Raw genomic sequence first — 21,555 nt, forward strand, 5'->3', positions numbered from 1 at the left:
TTTTCTATCGCCTACTTTCCCTTCCCCATCACCCTAATTTTGGCATTCGTCACTCTCCCTTCCCCATCCCCTCAATTGTCTATTATTTCCAATAAACTGGTCGGATCAACATTTGAATGCTTCTTCTTCTTAATCTCACGCCAGGCATAACATTATTAAAAGAACCTTTGCCTCACTCCTAAATTGGAGCGAGACAAGATCAAAAAAGCCCAAATATCAAACTAGTCAGGATACTTGGACGTGACATGTGAACAGAGTCAGCAAACCCAGCAAACCAGGATATGTAACAAAACAGTTAGATAATGGTATTAACAGAGAAATGAGAATTTCCCCTCACCTTTTTCTTCATTTTTACATTTTTGAAAATGGCATGAACTCTCCACGTTTTTGCAAACATTGCTCCAAATGCAGTTGTATATCCCACTGTAAGAATCCATGTTCGGACCTAAATATGTACATATATATAAAAAAAAAGACAAAGCCATTTAATTTTCAGTAGATAATGTGGATATCATCATTCCAGCCATTGTTTTTTTTTTTTTTTTTTTTTTTCCCCTCAGTAGTTAAGAAATATGCAGAGGACTTCAGAAAAATTTTTGCATTTCAAAATTATCTAATTTACTGTCATCTCAATTTTATTCTCCTTCCTCCATCTCCTTCTCAAATATATGAGCAATAAAATAGCCTTCTCCCCCCCCCCCCCCGCCCAAATTTTATTGTATTCTGTGCTGCCAGAGGAAGAAACTAGTAGAGGAAAAAAGGAGATTGAGACTACAAAAACTACTTGGGGAGCTAATATTAACAACAACATTTAAAACAAAAGGGAACAGAGAAGTAGTGATATTATTCAGACTAAAAAAGGAGGAAACTGTAGTATGTGAGGTATACAACACTTAATGCAGACCCTGAGCATAATGAAAAGATGACCTTAAAATTATTAGGTACGTAAAAATGGAAAGACAGAGACATATCCTAAGCAGGCAGATCTCAGGGCCAAGGTCTGAATCAAAGAGATTATCTGTAACATGGGTCTAAGGAAAAGAATATGTTTAGCTCACAGAGAATGACAGATCCTAATCCTAGACTGCCAGCAGATTTCAGATACACCTACCTGGATATTATCCTTATAGCTCACTTCCTAAGGAAAACCAAAAGATTTTTAACTCCTCATGAAACTCTTAAAAAGTTTATATCCTATTTTAATATCAACGCTCAGCTAAACTTATGGAAAAAGACAACATTTTTATTAAAAGATAAAAATTAAAATGACTTGTTCTTTAAATAAAGAAAAGCCAAACTGGTCAGGGAGGACAGATCACAAACAGTTTTAATGCAACACCCCTCCTGCCTTCAGCATTTGTGTATGCAGGTCCTCACTTTCTGACTTGGCTTCAGCTAAGCCAGTGACTTTCAGAGTTACAGCAAGATCTGCACAGCCCACTCTAATCCCTTGAAGATTCTCTTTTCATTACCCTGGAGATGTGGCTATTTGAAAACTTTTCTGCCCTGATAAGACTTTTCTTTCCCAAAGAGGGACCAGAAACCAGATTGTAGCAAGTGGAAGACCACACAAGAGACACAACAGTAAGCTGGAAGCCTAATCCTGGGCACCTAAAATATCACTAGAGGAGGGTGCAGTTTCCTTCTTCCTCTGGAGATTACACCTGAGCCAGCTGTCACAAGAAAGCACTGCACAAATATGAACAAAGAAGTAAAAAAATAAAATGTACTGTACACTGCTGATGGAAAAACTGAGGGAGAAACAACGGCTAAAGGAAGGCAACAGGAAAGCAAAAGCTGTGTTTTGGCCATATTAATCACACACCTTTGGCCACTAGAAAAGCTTTTTGATTTAAAAAATCTGATTTGTTGAAACCAGTACATTTGAAAAAAAAGGAAATATATCTATATAATGTTTGGATGAATTGGAAGCATATTTTTTATTTGAAAAATTTCAAATCTGACTCCTGAAGAGTTTGAGATTTTTAGGACATGCAGATAGATGACAAAGTATGCACTGAAGCAAGATTCAGAACTTGGTGTCTATGATGAATATTAGAAAGAATTCAATTGTTTCACTGCTGAGTACACACCATCGAGTGTTTGCCTTTCCAGAGATGTTCAGCACTTTCATTTTTATATTCAAAATCTGTTTCTTTTTACCCCTCAAATTTTTTGCAGTATAAAAATTCTGGTTTTTAGTAAACAGTGGTGATCAGATATCAAGGTGAACAAGACAAAAAAGGTTGGGGCCCATTAAAAAAGTACAATGGCAGAGGCATAAGATGACTACAGTTCCTTAAAACAAATAAATAAGTAAATACATAAATGCACGTAGTCAATAATTGTGAATTAGTGAAAGTACAGACAGAACAGGTACCGTGACTCTTGGGAAAGAGGAATATATGTGAATGAACACTCAGAACTGTCTGAAGATGGCATATGCCACCACAGTAGGTGGTACAGCGCTATGTTGAAAACATATATATGTTATGAAAACATTGTATTTATTTGTAAAAGACTGTTTAGATATTTGTATATGTATGTATGGACATTGTGGTTTTTCAGCTACATAGCTGCTACTGATCCTGAAGCTAGCTGATAACTGGTTAATCCTGGCATTACCAAAGTCAGTAAACCAATACCAATTAGATCCAAGCCATATGAGTTTTTCCACCCACTGACATTCCTAAATACAGTGCTAAAACAGACATCTGAAACAAAAGACAAAAAACCCAAAACATATTTAGGCTGGCAATAACTCCACCAAAGCCACAATCAGATCAATGTCAACAGACTTAAAAACACCTTTCATACCAACATACTCATATTAGCTAGCTACATCTTTTTTTTTTTTTTTTTTCTTCTTTTTCTTTTTTAACTTCACATCTACTGAGCTGTGAAAATCATGCTTAGCATTCAGTATTTTTGCTGCTATTAATAAGTATTCATCTATTTTGTGTACAGTTTAGTGATATATTTGGAAAACAGATACATGATATTTTCATGTCTCTGATTCTGATTTGTTCTTGCTGAAAGAATTCCTTAAGGGAATAGCAATAAATTCAATTATGCTCATGATGTTTCCAAGTGGGTATTCAGAAAATAAAAATAAAAAAAATAAAAAAAATGTTATTTATATCATGTTCAATTAAAAAAAGTTTTTCATATTCCTGATTTGAATTATGCAAATTAGAACAATACAACTATTGGCTACGCTGGAAAGACTGTGACTTAAAGGTATCAGGAAATTTATCAAAATGAGATCACTGTTGCTAAGAATGAGGTGGTTTATATCAGAGTAAAATAATTTTTTAAATCTGAAGAAAGTAACCTTGAATATGTCTGCTAGAATTCATTAAAAATAACACTGACACGTACATCTGCCCTAATATTTACCTGCATTTAAAAGAAACTTATAGGTCATGCACATAAGAAGCGCATGAAAACATTATATTCTGAAATGTATCATATTTACAATTACCATTCACCTTAAAGGAAGTAAAACTGACAGTAATAATAATTGGATGAGTTCAGCCTACACTAATGCCATCACCGTGATGTTAGAGAACTGATCTGCAATTCTGTCATGTTGAAAGGTTTTAATTATGCATCTCAACAGCAGAGACAGAAAGATCACCCTCTCCCCAGTAGTCTCTCATTAAGCAGGAATTCCTATAGAAAATAGGAATCATAGAACGGCTTGGGTTGGAATGGATCTTTAAGACCACCTAGTGACAAAACCGCTGCTGTGGGCAGGGTCGCCTTGCATTCAAATCCCCTCTCCAAACTGGACACCAGACCTGACTGAAGATATTCCTCTACTCCTATAGAGTTAACTTGCAAAAAATAAATGCTGTTATCTTTTTCTTCAAAAATTAGTTCATTAAAACATTCTTCATGCCTTCACCAAATTATATTTAGTATATGCCTTCAAATATTTGCTAATATTTCTTGGTTACTTTTTTTTTTTTTCTGAATGAGATCTTTTGACTAATTGAATATAACCTACTAATCTTTTGTTTTATGTCAGTCAAAGATACATTCAAAAAGCATTCATTCCATTATTTTAGGATCCATTTTTTGAAAACACTACACAACAAACAACTTTTCCAGTTAGCAAAATTGTAGCTTGTATTGCTGCAGATGAATCATTCAGGTTTTTGAAATTATTGTTCTTATTATCTCGAGACCATAATAGTAATAATTCCTTTTAAATAAAAACCTTATCATTTTTAAAAATTTATTTATTTATTATTATTATTATTTTCCGTAAGACTTGACATTCCCAACACCCTCTAGTTTCAATCTGATTGATTTTGGCAATTATTAGCCAGTTTTGCACATGCATTGGGCTGGAAATTGCAGTAACAGCAGGGTCCAGCTGAATACTGCTCAGCTGCAGCTGTGCAGACTGGTAGCATCTTGGTATTAGATTTAGGCACTTAAAAGTGACAAACATGAGAATAAGCCACACAGTGGGTTTAGCCTCAGAGAGCACAATTATCTTTAAGTAGGCAATTCTGTTGATTTCTGTGGACTATTCGTGGGCTTAAAATTAAGCACCTTCTATTGCTGGCAGACTGGAGACATAAAGGATAATTATGATGAACAAAAGTGTGACATCTCAACAAGTTTTCCCTGGGGCTTGATCCTGCTTCTATTAGCAAAGGCAGAATTCACATTATGAGTAAAGGCAGGCCCCAAAGAATGGATTCATTGAGTTGATTTTTATACTTTTTTCATTTAATCTCAAACACTTTATGACGTGTTTGGTCTTTTAACTCATTCTTTAGAATTTGTGTGGTACCGGCACAATTTTACAAGTAAGTGACAATAACATTAGAGTATTGAATCCTGCTGTTTCCACATAAATTAAGTGTAGTGGCTCTTCACATGCTGTGAGATCTCCTGTAGTGATTTCTTAATATATTTCAGACCATTTTTGAGAATTATCCAAGGGTAGTGTAAAAGATATCATAATTGCCTATGATTCAATGACAGGTCTTTAAAATCCATTATTGTCCCATTGAAAGAGAGGCAAAATGTTCTAAAAATATTCCCTTAATAAATTGCTGGCAAGGTTGTTGTGTATTTGTTTCAAAATATGAAATAATTTCGTTTCAAGTATTTATTCAGCTTTGTAACTTTTCCCTCTACACTGCCCCAAGAAAATGTCAATTACTAAAATAGAAGCTGATCAGGCTAGTGTTAAATGCAGTAATAGAATTGCCTTTGAATTTAATAGCAGTGAGATCAGTTGCAGATTGAACCACAGTTAGGACAATTATGGAATCGATCATACAGAAAAGAGAGATTAAAATTAACAGCTACACAATTACACAATTAAAAAGGAAATAAACTAAAGAATACATGCAAAATGAAAAAGGCCAGTCTAAAGTACAAAAAAAAAAAAAAGAAAAAAAAAAAGGCTCTGATTTCCAAAGACAAAGAAAAGGATTAGGTGTCCAAATCCCTTTGCAGTACAGCATGAATTGAGAATGAATTGAGAGTCTATTGTCTTGTGTTGTTGTTGTTGTTGTTGTTTTTAAATATAATTTCTAGCCAAGCTTAAACAATTTGATGAAAATAATTAGTCAAGTCTTAAGTCCAAAAGGAGGGGTGGGGGAACCCAAGAACCCATATAGCAATGTCTGAAGAGTACATGGAATAAGAATAAAGAGTACAACCCAAACCATTCTATGATTCTATGATTCTGTCATCACTTGCTAACTGAATACAGGGATACACGTCATTTGGTTACCCAGGGTCAAGTCCAGATAGATATTGCCCAGAGAACACCAAGACAGCCCCAATTTTGAAGTGCTCCTGCCAAAATATTTTCCTTCTAGTCAGTTACCACAAAAAAATGGGTAAGTAAACCTCAAAGAGACAAGGATACATAAAGAATAAACAAAGAGAAAAAAGTTGATATGACCTTCTCTCCCTCTACCTGTTTTTTATAAAGTTCCTGCTCCCAGAGCTTCTCTCAGCCAAATGCATGACTTTCAGAGTTCAAGTAAATAGTCCAGCATTCCCCTCACACTACAGCTTTCTCTTTTCCCTAGGAGCTCATTCTACAACTTCTTGCACTCAAATTTTCCCCTCTGCACCTGACTGCAATCCCTGAATCTCTGCTTGATGTGCAGGTTTTCAAGATGTTTTGCCCACCTAATACCACCCTGCAACCCTGACCTTGCAAATGTTCAGGATTTCCCAAGAAAAAGTTCAGTGTGGTGGATCATTCCATCTTGTATAGCTGTTCTCTCAGTGAGATGTAGATGTTACTATGGAAAATTAGTGAAAAAGGACAAAAATTTGTCTTTCACATTGCAAAACAATGGAGTTAGATTTTAAGTGTTCGTTACCCACAATTAAGAATAATGTTAGCAGACAAACCCTATGTGCTTCTGAAGATATAGAAACATTTGAAGGTTAATGATCAAAATGTAAAGTTCACGTCTGAGAACTGAAGATTTCTAACTTCTATTGTCTTTATGAATGTGCCTATTCTCAAGATGTCTGAATGAGAATGCACGCTTAATTTAGTAACAGTAAAATCTGCAAGATCCCTTTACCTTTATGGAACATGTCTGCAGAACTCTGAAGTGCTCAGGAGATTGAAAGACAGCCAGTGTCTCCTGAACAGATATCTCCTGGAATGGTATGAATCCTATACTTGTTCCAGTCACTTATGCAGCACACTCTTGGAAAAAGTGCTGCCATACCTTGTGACCACCAAGACTGAGAAGCAGAGATATTCAGTCCACTACTATCTAGCATAAAATATCTTTCTGTATAGTGGCTATGGGCATTTTACAGCAACCTGAAGTACTCAAGAAAACTTCAGACCCATTTTAATCAGTTTTATAAAAAATGATATGTATTAACAACTACTTCATTTATTTGAAATAGATGTATAACAAAGAAGAGACTATGCTACTCCAGAGGGTCAGAGAATCACAGAATGAGAGGGGTTCGAAGGGACCTCTGGCTCTATCTAGTCCAATTCCCTGCTCAGACCCAGAACAGAATGTCCATCGTCTTTTGAAGATCTCCACCACTTCTCTGGGCAATCTGTGCCAGTACTTTGTCATTTGCACAGTACAGAAATGCTTTATTTATTTTTTTTTTTATGTAAAGAGAGAAACCCCTGTGTTCAAATTTTGCCCACTGCCTCTTAGTAGTTTTTCACCCCCCATTAGATTGATCTTGCAAAGACATTACTAGTCTTAAATGAAAACATGAAATCCTCAATAGAATGTATTACAGAAGTCTAAACATTATGATCATGTTTAATACTCTATTTTAAGTATCCCTATTTCATATGTCAGTTTAAACTCTATTCATAGGATATGTCACTGGCATTGTTAATTTTGAATCTCTCTCTTCCATATAATTAATACTTTCAATTATTTTCCACTTGCTTGCATTTTTTCCAGTTGGCATCACTCTTGTTTCACACCCTTACTTCAATCTTCTCTTTTTTTTTGACACCATGGTACTTCTGAGATTAAAAACAAAGACAGATCATCCTCATTCTCTCTCCCTACCTCATGTCTGAAGCAATTTATAGTTCAGATATGTACAAAATTAATTAAATAGTATATTGCTTTTCTTCAGTTATATTTCTATTGAGTACCGCAAGATGTAACTGTTACATACTGCACTGACCACTTTCTCAAAACTTTCTATTCTGGATAGTTTCAGTTCTATGCAATTGAAATCTTAAATTTGACATCTGATCTGCAGTTCAGATACGGAACTAGATAATACTGTGTTTGGTATCATGAATTCCTATCATCAGTACTCAAATTACTATGCATTTTGATATACTTGATTAGTTTTCCATAGAAAATGGAAGATAGCATCAAAATTAAAATATGTTATTTTGAAAGGAATTACCTACACAAGTGCATAGTCAACAATACAGAATTAAAAGGCATATAACAGCCCTATTCATCAAATTATTTAACCGTATGATTAAAGTGCTTTGCTGACTCTCAAAACATTTAATATTTGGTTATGTATTTCAGCAGTTTCATTTCTAGAACTCCTCCTTCAAAGGAAAGGTGATACAATTTACCAAAGAAATTCTTTCAAATTTTCAAGTGTTACTGGTGTAATTTTATATTGTGTTTCAGTGTCCTTGGAATACTATGGAATAAAACATAGATTCAGGCATATTTTAGGACCTTCTATAAGTGTTATCAGAAAGTTATCAAAAATGACACTAAGACAGAAGGTTCACAGTCACTGTATTTACCATACCTAACCATATAAAAAATAAAGTTTTGCATGTACTTACAATGGCTGAATCAAAATTTTAATTTTCCTACAGAAGAAATAAAGATCTGCCTCTTTCAATGTGGTTCTTCTTTGCACCTAAGTTGTTCCATTTGTACCCACATATTTTTGGCTCAACAGCTTTTTATGATCATTTTCCACTCTAGCTAGTTCTTTTAAAGACTAAATAACAGTCTTTCATAAAATGGGAAGTATGGTTAAAACGTGTATTAAAAATCATGCCTTGCCAGGGAAATGAATGATCAAAAGAGATTTGTACTGGTCTAATCCTATAAGAACTAGTAGCTCAAAGTACTCCTTATGAAACCAGTAAGCTTGTTACCCATATGGAGAGATGGATGTTCATTACATGTTGCCAAATGAACACTCTGTACTCAGCACTCAGTGGGAGTTTTTTGGGAGACAGGAGAGACAGAATAGTTACTGAACAGAAAAGTGAGTTTGTCTACCATACTTATGAATGCACCAGCATTAATTCAGTGTTTTCGAGATACTGGGAAAGTGTTTTGCCATGTTGAATGGTGGCCATGGAAAGATTGCTTGTAGAAAGAAAATTGGTCATTGAAAGCTATCAGTTACCAGCTATTCTACTGAAAAAAAGAAAATAAATAACAGGAGGAAAAAAATTTAAATATTTGTTTTAATGAGCAGGAGGTTTGAAAAAAAATCCTGATAACTTGATTCTTGAGGTATTTTTTGCATCTGTGATTCTGATACTAGTCACTGACAGAAGTGGGATACATAAGATAAACCAGCATCCCATGTATGTGAAAGCACAATCAGGAAAGACTCCATATGGAACTGAAAAACAGGAAAGCCAAGACTGAGGTGAAATCCCAAATTTTCAGCTTTGTTTACATAAAATCTCTGCTTAAGGTATATGAGAATATTTTCTAATGAAAATTTGGTTTTGAGAATGCAGTATTCTGCTCTGTCTCCTATCTTATTGATGAAAGTTATTCAAGAGACTGTACAGATCTTCTCAATGACAGACTTTGGTTCTGTTAATTACCTTCTACAATAAATAAAAATGTCTTTAATTAAGATAATGTGACATATACAAATTTACATTCATTATTTTTAAAAGAAAGACAAATGAGACAGAACAAAGCAGCTCTTATTTAAAGTTTGTTGCTTACAGAGTATGAGAGTAGTGGTTACATTTTGAGAAGAAAATCAGTGATAAAATCAGATACCTGAAACATTCTGGTTCATAGGATTTTGGAAATGTTTGCTCATTTTTCTGTGCTTAGACTAAGCTGTTTCACATTTAAAGAAGGGATTTAAATTTAGTTTTACATAGCTAATTCTGGATGGAAACCTGCTCCCTGGAACAGCTCTGTTCTGATCAGCACCTCTGATTCCTTCTTTCTTTCCTTCTGTTCTGCAATGCTTGGCTTCATCAAGAGGAAAATGGTGATCAGCCTATTCGTAGAATGGTCTACATCCTGGCATAAAGTCCATAATTAAATATCAGATCAGTTATCCTTAAGGTACTCCATTCTCTACCTGGCAGTCTTGGCTGGGGAGCAAACTAAACCCCCTGTGATTCCAGAGGAAACAGTCAGAGAGCTACTGCTCCAACTGGACTGCCACAAGTCCATGAGGCCAGATGAGATCCATCTGAGAGTGCTGAGGGAACTGGTGGAGGTGATAGCCAAGCCACTCTCCATCATTTATCAGCACTCCTTGTTCACTGATGAGGACCCAGAAGACTGGAGGCTTGTCAATGTGACTCTCACCTACTAGAAAGGTTGTAAGGAGGACCTGGGGAATTACAGGCCTGTTAGCCTGACCTTGGTGCCAGGGAAGGTTTTGGAGCAGACTGGAGAGGAGGAAGCTCAGGGGAGATCTTATTGCTCTCTATAACTTCCTGACGGGAAGTTGTAGTGACCTGGGTGTCTTTTCTCAAAGGATGAGAAAAGAATGGGAGATGATATCAATAACTGATTTCTAAATGAGCACTTCTCATCATTAGAAGATGTCTAAAAAATAAATAAATAAAATAAAATCCTTGCCTACCTGAGGTCTTCTAAAGGTAATCACTAGATAACAAATGAGTGCTCATATCTTCCACTTTGTGGAACAGGAGGTGAACAGGATTTTCCTTTTGAAGACCTTGAGGAACCTCTTTCTATTAGCTATATAGAGAATTTGTGCTCTAGTTGCAGAACTGCTTGGCTTGTGTGAATTTCAAGTCTAACCTGGAATTACCAGTAGAAGCCTTTGAAAATTCAGAAAAACGACTGAGGAGAAAGGTTTGCACAAGCAGCTATCATGAAGTATGAAATAATATGGAATCTATAAAGAAAACATAGTAACCTTGAAGATTTTACTAGCTCTAATTTCACAGGCACAGCACTGAATGCAAAAACCACATGTATAATTTCAAAACAGGAAGACACATTGAGATTTTCAGTCTGAGGTAAGTTCCTAATGCATCTGAAACTTTCGCTAATAATAATATCGCTTTATGCTTGTGTCAGAATTTGGCTCTAGAAAAAAAAAAAACAAAAAAAAACCAAAATAAAACAACCTGGGAAGAACTAAGAGAATAAGTTATTAAAGGAACAAGGCATCCAGATACCAAGATCTTCCACTCATACATATTGCAGTGCTTTCTGCAAAACAATCGTAAACTCAAATACAAGGAATTACTTACTGTGCAAAGTGTTTCAAATGTCTTTTCAGAGACAAAGGATCCATCAAGACCAAAAAGAAAAATAGATGCATAAGAAAGCATTCCTCCAAGGATAATAAGGTTGTTCATGTACGGACTGGACATCTTTATTAATCTATGGACAAAAGGTGATAGTGCATTAAAGAGAAGATTCTTTTAGAGCAGTAAAGAAGAATTCCTCCCAACCTTCTTATCTAACCTCCTGTAGAACTCCATAAAGTCTATAAGCATGCACATTTGCTTTTTTATAAACTCTACTATTGTTTCAGGTTTTTGAATATTCAGTAGAAATGGTATCCTTTTTTACCGATGGGTTAATTAGCTAGAGTAATGTTAATAGCACATAGTCAAACATAAATTTAAAAAAAAATCACACTTTATGAACCATATAAAAAAGTTGTCCTAACAGGCATTTGTTTCAATTTGTGTGCATATAATAGTAATTCTAACTAAATAATTCTAATTTCTAATTCTTCTGCAGTTAAATTTTTTTCCTTATGTAAATACAAATGGCAAACTCCACAAACTTGGCATTTAATTACAGAATAAGTTGAGACAGAAGTAACATGAATGCCTTACTTCTGATTCCTGTTTTTGATGTTGAAAAATAGGAAAGCACTGGCCATTATCATTCCTAGGATTGTGAGGGCTGAAAGGATGCTGTAGAGTGGTAGAGAGATCTTGCGTAGCTCCTCTTGTATAATTGTTTTGTCCTTTGGAGGTTCAAGTCCTAGAATTATAAGAAGGAAAAAAAGGCTAGAGTTCAATCAAATGCAGAATTTCTGTAAGAAAATGTGCCTCTCCTCAATACATTACCTAGATATAGCATATTTAACAAATGTAAACCACATTCCAAGCTGATGAAAATACTGACTTTGATAGGCATCTTAGTCACATTGATTGACATGAAGACTGGTATTTCTGGAGCAGGTGAACATGGTCTTTGGGAAAAAAAAATCACAACAAAACCCTAATGCAGAACCTTGTAAAACATATGCCTGCTTTCATTTTAAAATGTAAATAACCCTGAACTAACTGTAAAGTTTGCTAGGAGGTTATGCTTTTCTGAAACAAGTGACAGAAACGTGAGTGGAAAACAGAGTATGTTGTTTCTCAGCATATTTTCATTACCAATGGGGCAAATTCAGATGATCTATCCAGAAACCCACCATACCTGCAACCAATGCAGAGAAGGCTAAAGCTAACACAGGGCTGTGGGAAGCTGAGGCAAGGGAACAGGCAATTCCTAAATGTCAGAAGTCAAGCAGGCAGGGTGAGGTCAACTTAGCTGAGCAGGGATTTTCTAGAACTATGTGGAAAACTAGAAATGATGTTTTGTGACATGGGAAGACTACAGAGATGCTGTTTGCCACTGCAGGAAGAACACTCATGTGGTCAAAGCTCAGTTATAGTTGAACCTGGCCAGTATTTGTGAGACAACAAAAAGGGCATTTTTACATATGTTAACAGTAAAAGGAGGATCAGAGACAATACTCATCCATTACTTGATGAGAATGGTCACCTTCAAAATAGGGATGGTCCTAGATATACATATGGAATGGGTGATGAGAGGCTGGAGGGCAGTCCTGTGAAAATGGGGCTTCTGGTTGATGGCAAGTTGATCCTGAGTCTACAGTGTGTTCTGGCAACCAAGAGTCAACCATACTCTGGAGTGCATCATCCCCAGCACTGTCAGCTGTGTGAGAGAAGGGATTCCAGCCCTGCTTTGCACTGTGCAGCCTCACCTTGTGCACAAGGTGCAGATTTGGGTGACACAATACAAGGAAAACATAAAACTATTAGAGAATGTCAAAAGAGGTCAATAAAGACGTTGGGCTTGCAGAGAAACATATGAGAAGCAGCTGACCCCCCTGGGTTGGTTCAGCCCAGTGCAGAGAAGGCTGAGGGGAGGCCTCATAGCTGTTGCAGCTCCTCGCAGGCAGTGGAGGAACAGTGCTGACAGGTAGCGACTGGTGATGAGTGATGCTGCTCAGAAGTCTGTTTTGGGACTGGTGCTCTTTAATGTCTTTATCAGTGACGTAGAAAGTGATATTGAGTGCACTCTCAGCATATTTGCAGACAGCACTAAGCTGAGTGGTTCAGCTGACAGGACAAAAGAAAGGGATGACATCCATAAGTACCTGGACAGGCTTGAGAAGCGGGCCCACATGAACCAGAACGTGAGGTTCTGGAACAGGCTACTCAGAGAAGCCATGAGTTCCCCATCCCTAGAAGTGCTGAAGGACAGATTGAATTTTAATTGAATTTATTTATTTATTTATTTAGGTCAGGTTTCTCCTACTTTTAAGAACAGCTTAGCTCCTTTTCTCACTGTAAAGTTTCATAGGGTTTTTAATATCAAACAGCTACAACAGATCTCTAGACAGCAAGCTAAGTCCACGTCACCCCTCTACCACTTCCCAGTTTCCCATCTTACCTTGGAACCTGATGCTGTTGTTGATTATTTCCAGTGTGTCAGCTACAGCATTATACTCTCCCACCTTCACTTCCTTTCTTTCTGCAGAGAAACAAACAAGAGCACCTGTTTACGGCAGTTCCCATGCTCTCAATTATTTGAGATCGGTTGATTTTGCCTTCTTTTTGACGTGTCAAAATGAAGAGAAATATACTTGAAGTGCATGAATTATTAAGGCAGAATGCCAGTCAGCTAACATCATTAAAAGAAATATTTCTGATTTTTCTTTTTCTTCTTCTTCTTTTTTTTTTTAAATTTTTTTTTTTTTTTTTTTTTTTTTTTTTTTTTAAAGAAATGCAAGGGATTTTAAAGAACTCATTTACATAATCAGGAAATTGTTGTCACTAGGCACAGACATCTTCAGCTTTAAGATCACATGCTTACTTACTGGCACACACTGAGTAGGACACTTAGTTGAGAGATCAGATATAGCTAAATCACATGTTCTGCTCTCATTTAAACAGCTAGCTTATCTTGCTTTAGTGAAGCATTTCCCAGGCAAGTTACAGTGGAAGGCTCCAGCCTGCATGGAGTAGACTGGCTAGTTAATAGGTAACTGGGAATCTAATCTCTGACTGGGAGTTTGCGACTCATCAGCACAATGACTGCAAAAAGTACTGCATTATTTAATCAATTGCATCTGAGCTAAAATATTTACTTTACTTTCATGTGCATTTTATGATTAATTATCATATATTTTATTTTCTTGAACCTAACATAGATACAGCAACTTGGTATGTTCAGATACTGCCTTGGCTACTGTTGCTGGAACTCAGGCAAACATTAGTCCCAGCCTTTGATGACATCTGGCGCCAATTAATTTCTGCTATTTCTGTCAGATTCTTTTTGTATTATAGAGAAGGGCAGAAACTTATTAAATTGTCACTTTCACAGAAAAAAAAACCAAAAACATTTAACTTTTGATGTGAGACAAAAAAACAAAAAGAAAAACAAAAAACAACAAAACAGGCACATTGGTTACAGTGTTCTTTGTTTTTGTTCTCTGTAGAGCCAAAAAATTCCTTTTGGAGCTGTATTTCTGGGCATGCACAATTCTATTTGCATGTAAATTCTGAGCCCATGACCCTATTTGTGACACTGATTTGGGGAGCTGATGATCTTGAACTGGATGCCCAATTTGAAAAGACTGTATTTTACCCAACAGCTCCGTATTAACCTTTCCTCAGTTCTCGCTCAAAGCAATTGTGTGCTCTTCAGCTCTGCTGAATGGAACAGCTAGCTCCATTTCAGCAAAATCTGCTGGCTGATTAATGTTAATTTGAAAGCTCACAGGAAGCAAAAATTTTCCGTACATAAACTGTACTATGTATTGTTAAAATTGTTTATACACAATTGGACAGTGAGTTGCAAATCCAGCAGAGAAACACAGGTGTTTGCTATATTTCCATAAAAGCTAGAGGTTGCTGGAAACTGATACACCTTTCACATGAGCACTGGACATTTTTAGAGAGGTCCTAAGACTAGTTTGACATTCAAGTGCAATATCCTGGTTTTTAGCAGCAGTTTCCAAAGGCCTGCCCATAAAAACAGCTTCTTTTGCATGCAGAATTATGTATAGAGTAAAAAACAGTTGGTATTTCTTGACACTGCCTGAAAATCCTTTGAGTGATAGACATATATATATATAAATCTTTGATAGTCTCAAAGAATATAACCTGCACAGTTGTCATCTGAATATAAAAATTGTTACAGCTAAAACCTGAATAAATTCACTATTGGCTTTATTAGTAGCACTACAGTTACAATCCATGTATCTCAAAATTCAAAAAACCCCAAACAAAAGTTAGGAATTAGAATTAGAGAGAGACAATTTGCACATTTGATGCCAGGTGATAGTCCACAGCATCTACTAATATGAGATGAAGAGAACATGCACCTTAGTGCCAATCTAGCCACAACCTTATAGCAACAGGCTAAAAGTCAGAAAGTTCTGATGAACCGTGAGGAGAGAAGAGCAATTGCTCCGCATCCATTTTTATATGAGGTAGTTACTAGGATATGTATACATGAAAGACGCACATAGTAGGTAGGGAGAAATACACAAATGACAGCCTAAATAAATACACCAAGTAAGTGCTTTTACACAATATCCAGAATACAACATGTACTTATTCTTTAGTATTTACATTATTTTAAAGTTGGTTGTTGTGTTTTTTTTTTCCATACACAAAATAAAGAGATCACATTGAATCCCTCCTGCTCAGAATAAAATGGTGAACAAAAAATGAAGGAGAATATATACGTTTTGTGAGATGTTTGTCAATACTACAATGGCAAATTCATTTTAGAATTTGAATCTGCAGCTGTTCTTTCACACAAGAACAGGAGAAAACATTAGCAAATAACCAGCTCAAAGAAAATTGGCCCAGAAATATGTAACTGAAAGCTATGTCTAAAAGAATTATTAGCAACTAATCCTTGCTGTTAAATAATTGTTACAGAATAGATTACATTTATTACCAACATGAAAGCCTTCTGCCAACTAAAAATTGAACTACTCTTAAAAGTCAATTAGAATTCTTTCTTTGACATGTATTATTATGGAATTTTATATCCCATTTTAGGCAACTGTGGAAAAATTGACCCACTACCACTTAATTAACTGGGCCACATTTCATAAAGGTAATACAACTGATATTTAATTACATAACAGATCATTAAACGTTCTTGTCAAATGAAAGCACAAATATTCCTGCGATGGACTTCAAGTGAATAAACTTATCAAAATGCACAAGAGTATTGTGACTGCCAATATGACTGATAACCACTTACATGGAGAATTTCTAGATGAGCCTATGTAAAGTTGCAGTTCTTTCTTCTATATATCATAATTTCAATTTCTGTTACATTTTCTTACGCATTTATTGAAATCTGATGAAAATAGCTTTTACTGAGAGGTATTTAAGGGGAGAGAGAAAACATGAGGAACTTTCTTCATTTCTTGCAATGCAAAAGAGTTTGGACAGATATGCTTACTTTATTATCCTCCATGTAGACAACACTGGCTAACTCCTAACAATGCAAATACTGTGTGTATCTATGCACCTTTCAGTATGGTGCTTTGTGTGAAAGGGTACAAGTAACTCTTGTGATGTAGTTAAATATACCCAAATGTTCATCTACATAATCACCACTATAACTTATGCGTATCGTAAGAAGGACACTCTGAAATAAAGCAGTTTCCTATGGGGTCAAAGAAGGATGTACGTTGCTATGTGCATGATTTTATGCATTTTCATGTCTAGTTGGTCCAGTCAATGTAAAAAGTGTGTCTAGTCCAGCAGAGCAAAGATGGATTGACAGGTCTGCACTAGCATTACTGCTGGCTTCCAAACGGTGTTACTCTAAAAGGTAATTAAGAACCTCAAAGTTTACCATCAAATTAACATTATTTGTACTTACTTCCATCACTGTGGCATTTTATAAAGTTAGAAGTCCATGTAAACTGCAAATGCGAATGCATAAGTGATTAGCATTCACTTTCCAACAACTATAAATTAATTTTTAAAGTAAACTTTATAAATTAAATATGAAAAACTTTCCAAATGGGGGGTCACAGGTTCCACCTTTAGAGGTCACTTACTTATGTTACGATGTTCTCAACTTCAACAAAGCAGTAAGAAAATATTACTTATACCTGATGGAATCTAGATTTCTATTGGTTTGTATCGTTGTACGAGGGATTTTTCGAAATTTCCCTCATGTGATGTTCTTGTCTAGTGTGCTTTTTGTTTTATGAATTCCTGGATTCCAGTTCATACAGCACATGGAATGCTGTTAGAAAACAGTATACACACTATATGATAATTATTATTCTTTGCCACTTCTCAAGTCCTATCTTGTATTCATCTATAAAGTAAAATGGACAGAAAGGTTAAACTAGCCAAAGGCCAAATTGTGTACGTCAACCATAAAGTCAGAATAGAAGCTAAGAAGTCTTAACTGTGGGTTTGTTTCACTACATTAGCATGGTATTTAGCCAACAGGAAACTAAAAGTATGTAAGCAAGCAAGTTCATAAAATGACATTAAGAGCTCTGAACTCATCAAAAATCTCATCCAGTTTAATAGCTCAAAAAGATTTTTCCATAAAAAGTTCATCCATCTGCATCCTAAATAGCTTATCAAAATTAAATTTGCTCATTATATTTCTAACTTCTGTTTTTATCTTTCATATTTTATATTTGTCTCCTGTTTTACTTGTTAAACTGACTTCTAGCTTTGCTTAGCAATTTAGTAATGTAGTTCACGTGGATTTAAATTTATCTTAGGTATTTATATATTACATATCAAAGTGCTATAACAAAATAATGACTTTGAGTTTTAAATAATTACATAGTAAAATATGAATTGGTAAGACCATCACAATACATTTCGTTCAGGACATTGGGGAAGTTATTAACAAATTCACAATAAGGAAGGCAGATAATTGATGAAGTATAATGGTTGGTGTAGTGAACAAAGTATACAAAGCCTACAGTGGCTATTCTCAAAAGAAATTGCTGTTTCTTAGGGTGTTATTTGCTGATAATTTGAAATGAGCCTGTACTTGACATCACAATTTTGGTTTTAGTACTTAATTTAGTTACTTAAATACTGCAACTTCTCAATCCAGGCAGGACTCTTCTCCTCTCTCGTACATTCTCTTTAATGATTTGATTAACTTCTTGTAGACTTCATAACTTACCATTCTGTTTGCTAAAATTAACGATCTATGAAGTAATACAGGAAATGTAGCTGTGTTTTTTAATGTTGCTATTTATCTGAGAGTAATGTGGTCTACAAACAAAAGTTGATCTCTCTCAACATGTTTATTTCATGTATCAGCTGGAATCAGCTTCCTCCTAGCACAGTCCCAAATTATTGTGTTTGTCCATGCTTAAAAATTTACAGTGGGAAATGTGTAAAACTACAGGCTTGTAGTTAAACTAATGGTAGAGTTACTCAAGTATTAAATTATAACACCATTTTATTAATTGTTGTGTATTTATGCACCTTTGCTCACACACAGCAGCCCATTTTATAGAGCAGGTGCGCTATGAAACCAAATTGCTCACATGTACACTCTGGGGCTGGTGTCCTGTAAAATGTCTCAGGGGGCTGCACAGATTGACGGCCCCTCCAGGCAGTGACAGGTTTGGATTTGGACACCACTGATATGAAGAGAAGTCCCCTCTGGCAGCAGCCCAGTCACCATCAGCAGTCCTGTCTGTCAGAGTCTCTCCAGGAGAGGGACAAACTGGTGCCAAGTCTGCATGGGAGGCAGGAGGTGCTGGTGAGGGAGGCTGTGGCTACATTTTGTTGTCTCTTCAGTTTGATTTCAGAGCACTGAAGCATTGGATGCTGTAAGGCACAATTCCACATATACTGATTCCAAGATAACAGTCAGTAGACCATAGGAAAGCACTGTATCAATTTTGACAAGCGTATGAGACTTCCAAAGGAACTCAAGGTGACAGACCAGTAGTATTTCCAGTTATCCAAAAGGAATAATTGCAATTATTCTCTCTTTGGTTCTCTGGAAAAGGTCTCAGTATGTAAGTCACACAACGTAAGGAGAGTTTGGCAAAAGAAAGTATCACTGCATCACAGAATAGCTTGGGCTGGAGGGAACCTCAGAGTGCACCCAGCCCCAGAAACATACTCTGGTTAACTCAGATGAAAGATCAGAGTGACCTTTTTGTCCTCCTGAACATTTGATAGTCTAGCATTTTGTTTGATTTTTCTCCTGGAAGTCCAGAAGAAGGGTTTTTTCACACTTATCTAAAACATTACTCATCAAACTGTAATTCTAATTTCAATTCACTACGAAGTAATGCTTATTTTACAGTTGAGAAGATAAATTAATAATAATGATAATAAGAACCATAACAACAACAGTTTCTTAGAAAGCCCTGGATGGTGGTTTCTTTCCTCAGAGCTGCTTTTCTTGTCATTCCAGTGATGCACAGCATAACCACTGACAGTGGCCCAGCCTGGGTACAGATTAAGCTGTCCTAAACAACACAGACAAATCTCTGCCACTGTGTTTTCAGAGGCTGCTCAGATCTACTGAACAGTCCTCCTTTCAAGGGTTTGGGGTCCTTTCTTATTTAGATGATAACCATACACATATGCATAACATCACCCTTATATTGCATACATGTGACAAGTCACTGAGTGTCCTGGAACAAGGTCATTTTCCCTCCATGCAGAAAAACATTTCCACTTTCTGGTAACCAAGCAAGGAGGAAACAAAGGCTCTGTTATCCCAAGTCAAGCATTTGGATGCACACCTCTGATTATATGAGCAGGGCATTCCCTCACCATCTGTCACTGCAACGATTCCCCCACTGTGCTCAGCTCATGCTGAGCAACCTCACAGTGGGCCATGTGTGCAGCTGTAGCATGTCTACTCCAGCTGAGAGGTCAAAAAAGGAGTTGCTGTGGCTTCTTTTCTTCATAGTGCATCCTTAAAAGTTTTTCATAATATAGAGATTTGAGTTGCACAGCTAACACGCTCAGATGGGAGGAGAGCAGCAGCTGGTGTGTGTCTTACTGTTGCAATATCTGAATGACTCCGTATGTCCTTGCTTATCCACTTGCCCTTAGACCAGGTGGCCTGTGAAAACACTGCAGCACATAAAGATCTTTGAATGTCTTTGCCATTTGGGGTCAAACCCAAAGGCAGGATTCCCTCTACCGTCTCCTAAGATTAAACATAAGATTGTTGAGGGAGAGCTGAATACATATCTTCAAAGCTGTGAAACCTATGCTGTTTTCTGTCTTGTAATTTTTAGGGCAACTGCAGTGTTATTTTTTCCCCTATAAGGCATTTTTGATTCAGACAGGCTGGTTTATTCTAGTAACTCGATTCAGAAAGAGCAGGGGAAGATTTTCAGGAAAAAACGTAGAGCACCAAAGAGTCCATGTACATAATGTCTTGCATATGTGAATGACTGCCTGCTGAGATATAGGGAAGACTATAGAGGTACACAAGTAGCCATATTCCTGGAGAACACTCATTAAACTTCCAGTGCATAAATGAACATGGGAGACACCAATAAAAGACCTATCAAATGCCATAAATATCAAGTCTTTCAATCTCCGGGCCTCCCATGAGAAAAAGTCTGCCTCAGGGCTTGGAGAAAAATGGGATCATGGGCTGAATTTCCCCACCATTAGAGAGCAATGCTCTCCATGTGAAATGGGCTTATCACTAATAAAATTGGGGTTGGTCAGCTCACTTGTAAGTGAGGATAATGTTACAAAGCCCCATAAAACCCAAGAATTGCATGATTCATTGGGTGAGGAAGGTGTGTTCAAGGGGCACTGCTTCGAGTATTTTTACAAGCAGAAGTGACTGCTAGATATTTCCACTTCAAATTCTGTATTTCATAAACATCCTTATGATTGCTAAGATGCTAATAGAAGTTTCAGAAGTTTGGGGAATCCTCCAGGTGGAGGAGTGCTGGAAGGTCACAAGTACACACGTAGAGGAACATCATGCCTCATGCACCACGGTACTGTCACCCATAAAATCTTTGTGTGAAGTATTGTCAGCTAGAAAAAATGACCATGCTCAATTGTCACAAGCTTTAAGAGATGGATCCAGATGCTGGATCCAGACATGGGAGACTGCTGATCTAAAAAAGAAATTGTGGGTTTGATAAAAAACAAACAAACAGTGTTTGAAATCTGTGTACAGCCCAGTGCCACAGCCCTCTGCACTGATTTTTCTCAGCTCATGAATTTGACATCCTTTTGTTTTGGACCTAAGCATGTGTAACCTTTATGTTAAGACAAATCCCAAACTGTTTTTAAATGTAAGATGTTAGAAACAGCCGTACTGGAATGAATTCACACAGATGCATGCTCCTCATGTTGTTAGAACTCTTTGCCTTCCTTCAGTTACTAGAAGTACATTTTAGTGGGATGCATTCTAGTCTTGAACTTCAAAATTTATCACTGTTACTATTTCTTTAACTTTCTTTTTAAACTCTACTGGTGCTAAAATCCACAGGAGGAAACAAACTCACTATTTGCAAAAACATTCTCATTCAGGAAATGATATTGTTTAAATAATATATATT

At 36.3% G+C, this 21,555-nt stretch overlaps 1 protein-coding gene across 1 annotated transcript in view; it reads right to left on the reverse strand.

Moving 5' to 3' along the window:
* The window catches only part of GABBR2 (gamma-aminobutyric acid type B receptor subunit 2), a 449,900-nt gene that overhangs the window by 145,775 nt on the left and 282,570 nt on the right, over window positions 1-21,555 (reverse strand). The window contains exons 9-12 of the mRNA XM_015854241.2: window positions 13,425-13,505; window positions 11,567-11,717; window positions 10,970-11,102; window positions 338-445 (exon numbers count right to left, since the gene is read on the reverse strand). Coding sequence (XP_015709727.1) covers window positions 338-445; window positions 10,970-11,102; window positions 11,567-11,717; window positions 13,425-13,505 — 473 coding nt within the window. The remainder of the gene's footprint in view (window positions 1-337; window positions 446-10,969; window positions 11,103-11,566; window positions 11,718-13,424; window positions 13,506-21,555) is intronic.

This window comes from Coturnix japonica, chromosome 2 (genome assembly GCF_001577835.2).
Source record: "Coturnix japonica isolate 7356 chromosome 2, Coturnix japonica 2.1, whole genome shotgun sequence".
In the NCBI taxonomy this organism is placed as follows: domain Eukaryota; kingdom Metazoa; phylum Chordata; class Aves; order Galliformes; family Phasianidae; genus Coturnix; species Coturnix japonica.